At 44.8% G+C, this 5,672-nt stretch overlaps 1 protein-coding gene across 1 annotated transcript in view; it reads left to right on the top strand.

Moving 5' to 3' along the window:
* GNL2 (guanine nucleotide binding protein-like 2 (nucleolar)) overlaps nt 1-3,700 on the top strand; it is a 36,260-nt gene extending 32,560 nt beyond the window's left edge. Inside the window, exons 13-16 of the mRNA XM_011969518.1 lie at nt 1,213-1,664; nt 2,159-2,241; nt 2,751-2,842; nt 3,508-3,700. Of these exons, the coding sequence (XP_011824908.1) occupies nt 1,213-1,664; nt 2,159-2,241; nt 2,751-2,842; nt 3,508-3,660 (780 nt within the window). The 3' untranslated portion in view covers nt 3,661-3,700. The remainder of the gene's footprint in view (nt 1-1,212; nt 1,665-2,158; nt 2,242-2,750; nt 2,843-3,507) is intronic.
* The last annotated feature ends 1,972 nt before the right edge of the window (nt 3,701-5,672 follow it).

Raw genomic sequence — 5,672 nt, 5'->3', positions numbered from 1 at the left:
TTCTCTGTTGCCCAGGCTGGAGTGCAGTGGCACGATCTCGGCTCACTGCAACCTCTGCCTCCTGGGTTCAAATGATTCTCCTGCCTCAGCTTCTTGAGTAGCTGAGATTACAGGCATATGCCACCATGTCCAGCTAATTTTTGTATTTTTAGTAGAGGTGGGGTTTCACCATGTTGGCCAAGCTGGTCTTGAACTCCTGACCTTGTGATCCGCCCACCTTGGCTTCCCAAAGTGCTGGAATTGTAGGCGTGAGCCACCACATCCGGCCAACAGACTCACTCTTAAAATAACCCACTCCCAAGATCACATTAGTCCATTCATGGAGATGGAGCCCTCATGATCTAATTACTTCTTATTAGGCCTCACCTCCCAACACTTGCTGCATTGGGGATTAAGTTTCTGTATCAGTCCATTTTCATACTGCTATGAAGAAATACCTGTGACAGGTTCATTTATAAAGAAAAAGAGGTTTAATGGACTCACAGTTCCACATGGCTGGGGAGGCTTCACAATCATGGCAGAAGGTGAAGGAGGAACAAAGGCATGTCTTACATGGCATCAGGCAAGAGTGCGTGTGCAGGGAAAATGCCCTTTATAAAACCGTTGGATCTCATGAGACTTACTCATCACCAGAGCGGCATGGGAAAGACCCACCCCCATAATTCAGTTACCTCCCACCAGGTCGTTCCTACAACACGTGGGGATTATGGGAGCTACAAATCAAGATGAGATTTGGACACAGCCAAACCATACCAGTTTCCAGTGTATGAATTTTGGGGGATACATTTAAATCAGAGGACTTCCTCAAATGCCTCTCTGAGTACTGTTCTAATCTTTCACATCCAGCCTGGCCTTCATTTTTATGTAGTTGTGTGTGCCGATTTTGCATGTGCTTGTATCAGCAATTCCCTTTGGAAGGTCTAGGGAGCCTTGCTTGTCTATGGTAAATCATTGGTTGGTTTTAATGGTTTAAATAGTCTTAGTTGGCTCATCCTATGGAACTACACATATATTCCTTTGATCCTAGTACTGGTCTCTGGGCTTAATGTACATTGGTTTAAAAATAGATTAATGAAATGACTCAAATTTGGGTGTTTTCAATACCGTCCCTTAGTCCTGAGAAGAGGACTGTTTAAGAGCAAGGTGTGAGTTCAGAAATTCCATTTTTCATTTTCTGATTCTATTTCTCTCCCCCATTTCCACCTTTAATAGCTTCCACCCTCCCCATCTTTGGAAGTTGTCCCAGAAGCAGCCCGAAAGAATCCAGGAGAGGAAGTTACAGAAACTGCAGGTGAGGGGTCAGAATCCGTCATTAAGGAAGAAACAGAAGAGAACAGTCACTGTAATACTAACACAGAGATGCAGCAGATTCTCACACGGGTTCGGCAGAACTTTGGTAAAATCAACGTGGTGCCTCAGTTTTCTGGGGATGACCTGGTTCCTGTGGAGGTGTCAGATCTTGAGGAAGAGCTTGAGAGCTTTTCTGATGAAGAGGAGGAGGAACAGGAGCAACAAAGAGATGATGTAGAAGAGTCTTCCTCGGAGCCTGAGGAGGAACATGTAGGAAACGACACCAAAGCCGTTATTAAAGCCCTGGATGAGAAGATTGCCAGATATCAGAAGTTTCTAGACAAAGCCAAAGCCAAAAAGTTTTCAGCAGTCAGGTAATATTTTCATCTTCTCACAAATTGCAGATTATTCGTTCCTTTCCCGAAAATTTGCCATGAGTACCAGAGCCATATTTTTACCTGGGGTTATTGCCATTTGTTTGTTTGATTAGGTTTTTTGTTTGTTTGGTTTTTGAGACGGGGTCTCGCTTTGTTGCCTAGACTGGCCTCACTCTCCTGGTCTCAAGCAGTCCTCTCATCTCAGCCTCCTAAGTAGCTGGGACTACACGTGTGCACCACCACATTTGGCTATTATTGCCACTTTTAAAAAGTGAGCTGTAAATTTTGTAAAATGCAGCTGCCTGCAGTATGAGAAGCTTTAGAAACACCCAGGGAGGTACAAATATGTTGGATGTTGACTTCTTCCACTGGTGATAACTACATGGATAGGAGTGGGGTTTCTTGAGTCTGTGAGTTTGTCGCAGGTCTCCAGGTCAGCATGTGATTCGGGGGAGTGAGAGGAGGAATGTTACTTTGCTTTTCTGTTTCAGAATATCCAAGGGACTGAGTGAAAAGATATTTGCAAAACCTGAAGAACAAAGAAAACCGCTGGAAGAACATGTAGATGATACAGGTGAAGATAAATTATTTCAACCATTTAGATATAATTTGTATCTTTAGAGTTTTGAGAAACCTAAGTTCAGTCTCCAAATTATCTCAGTCATCCACATAAATGTTTGTCATATCTGGCAGATTACTTTAAATTTACATACTATTATGCAAATTGAATTATCCACTTTTCATTCTGCACATTTTTTAGGATTAAATTGGCAATTCAGGAAACTTCCTGGAAAGCGTTCATTATTAACCTTAGAATCCAAGGGTGGGTCCACAGACAAAGAAGGGGGCGTGTTTCCTGCATTTATCCTTTCCTCCATTTGACTATCAGCTTCCACATTGAGAGCGTGGCTCAGGGCATCCTGACCTGGCGGCCTCCCCTTGGCCTGCTTTACTCACCACTCTGCTCACCTGCTCTGTCCACACTGGGTGACCTCCTTCCGATACATCAAGCTTGTTCCCACCATTGGGTTTATAAACAAATTTTCAGTAGAAAATTCCTGTTTGTGTATCGTTTGTATCCAGCACCTTCCAAAAAGGGAAAGAAGCGGAAGGCACAAAGGGAAGAGGAACAGGAACATTCAAATAAAGCTCCCAGGGCGCTTACATCAAAAGAAGTAAGTGTTGTAGGGCTTAAGGGTGTCCCAAGTAGAGTAAATAGAACCCCAGTTGTCAAGACCCACTGAAACAAATGGTCTAGAGCTGAATCCCAAGAACCCCAGTCCTCGTTGACCTAGTTGAGGTCAGATAAATAGGGTCAGGGCTGGCCTGGTGGATGAAGGTCCTTGAGTCCATGTCATATGTTTTAGGAGTTTCTAATCAACATCTCCACACCAGTGGACTATCCTCTAGAGGAGTCAGTTTCTAGTCCCAAGGGAAATGACCCGATGAGCAGATCTGTTTTGGGCAGATCACTGACCTCTGTGAAGGACAGCTTTGGAGCTGAGCTGTTCAGAGCTGGAGTGGGCCTTCTGGGGAGGGGAGTGGTTAGCAGCGCTCAGTCTTGCTGCAGGGGACTTGTCAGGAGTGATGCAGAACAGATTCTCGCATTGGATAAGGGTTGGATCACATGTGGATTTGTAACTTGGAGATTCGTAAGTCACAATGGAAGAGTAACCTTAGGTCTAAGGGGGAGCCCTCCCTCATTAGCACTGCTTCCAGTAGCTGTGGAAGCAGCACGGGAAATAGAACACAGAGATGAGAAGCAGGGACTCCTGTTTTGTGAATGACTTTCAGGGTTTTTTTTTTTTTTTTTTTTTTTTTTTTTTGCCATTTTTTACAGCGGAGGCGAGCAGTACGGCAGCAACGGCCGAAAAAAGTTGGTGTGCGCTACTATGAAACACACAACGTGAAAAATAGGAACAGGAACAAAAAGAAGACCAATGACTCAGAGGGACAGAAACACAAACGCAAAAAATTCAGACAAAAGCAGTAATGTTTAAAAGGTTTTTATTAAATTATACAAAAACATGCAATTAGAAATTGTGTTTTCTTCCTGCCCCATTGGCATTTCTAAGGCCATAATGCATTTGTTCTGAGGTTTGACAGTTGAAGCCCTTCACCAGTGCTAGGGAAATAAAGCCTCCTCACCCTTAAGTATTTCAGTGATAAGAGTCTGAAAGTGTAGCACTTCAGGTAGACTGTGGATGAACTAAGAGATTCATCCACAGTCACCCTGTCATATAAATGTCTGACAGAAATAGGGGACGAGGTCTACAAAATGGAAAGGGTGATACTTCTTTTTTATTGGTAATGAGTGATTTGGAATAGAAGCATACTGAACTGCAAATTTCAAGGACGTTAGTGTACATGGCCTGGGCTTTGAGATACAAGAAGGCTGGGTGCGGAAGAAATAGGAGAAAGCGGGCCGGGCGCGGTGGCTCAAGCCTGTAATCCCAGCACTTTGGGAGGCCGAGACGGGCGGATCACGAGGTCAGGAGATCGAGACCATCCTGGCGAACACCGTGAAACCCCGTCTCTACTAAAAAATACAAAAAACTAGCCGGGCGAGGTGGCGAGCGCCTGTAGTCCCAGCTACTCGGGAGGCTGAGGCAGGAGAATGGCGTAAACCTGGGAGGCGGAGCTTGCAGTGAGCTGAGATCCGGCCACTGCACTCCAGCCCGGGCTACAGAGCGAGACTCCGTCTCAAAAAAAAAAAAAAAAAAAAAAAAGAAATAGGAGAAAGCTACAGTAATTTCTGCCTCAATGAGTCTGTGAAGTGGACCCACTTACGACACATACATTCCTGTCTTAGAGTCCTGGAACCAGCAGATCTCGTGGAAAGAGTTCTTTCCCATGGAAATGACAACACAGGCAGGTCATTTGAGTGGAGCCTTAAAATTCCTCAGGATACTGGATCAGGGTAAAAGCTGCCCCTTAGATTCCAGATGAGAATGTGTATGGTGTGTTCAGCTTGGGGAACACAGCTTTTCTGGGGGAACAACAGTGCTTCCATTGTGAGCCTTGAAGCTCACTGGACCCAAGACAGATGGCAGATGGAAGCTCTGCTAAGGAGAGTCCCTTCTCACACCTCTTTCCGGGGAAGCTGACCATGTTAGTGCCTTTTAGGTCATGTTACTTGTGCAGCCTAACTGAAGGATGGAAGTTCTCCAGCTTACCACCCTAGCCCATCCTGCCTTGCCCTAAACTAAAGATTTATGTCACTCATTCAGTCTTCTGGGTCTACAAAACCAGGAGAGTGGAAGAGAAATACTAAAATGCAGTTGTCTAGCAGCCATACTCCAATCATTAGTCATTAGACCTGCATTTGGTTACCTCTTCAGTTGTTAATTAACGTCACTACTTAGGGGAGTGCAGAGTCAGGGCTTGATTTTCTGCAGGATAAGGGGAACAGATCGGTGCTGGGGGAAGAGCTGAGTTGCAGACAACTGAAAGGCCACTGTGACTAGTATTCCTTTCTAGCAAACATTTACTTTCTCCAAAGCCATAGGTTTGACCCTGCCATCGTTTCCTAACGTAGGCAGTCTGAAACCGAGGAGGAAGGGGTCCAGTTGACTGGTAAGTGTGGATAATACATTAGAAAACCAAAGCTCCAAAATGAGTTAGAAATGCATTCGAGCAGGGATAAGAAGATATTAAATAAGGAAGGCCAGAGGCCCAAGAAGCCCAAGTTAGTTAAGGTAGAAGATGAATTGTGAACTAAAAGTTTGAGGAGCAGAGAAGCAGATTCATTTGGCCAGAAGTAAGTATTGGTATAGAGTGATGACGAGATAGCAGTTACTTTCTTAGAATTTGAGCTGGCAGATCCCAAGGCTGACTAGTAAGCCACACACTTAGATTAACAGGGCCACACCATCTTCCATTGCCCAGCCAGGAGCCTAGCTGGCAGACCTTAGGTGTTTCATGACATTGGAGCAATAGTGTGACTTCTGACAAATACCTAGGTGGTGGTTAGGGGAGGGTATAGCTTGCTCACTCAGGAAACGC

This window comes from Mandrillus leucophaeus, unplaced genomic scaffold (genome assembly GCF_000951045.1).
Source record: "Mandrillus leucophaeus isolate KB7577 unplaced genomic scaffold, Mleu.le_1.0 Scaffold895, whole genome shotgun sequence".
NCBI lineage: Eukaryota > Metazoa > Chordata > Mammalia > Primates > Cercopithecidae > Mandrillus > Mandrillus leucophaeus.
This window is presented reverse-complemented; position numbering and strand designations above follow the sequence as displayed.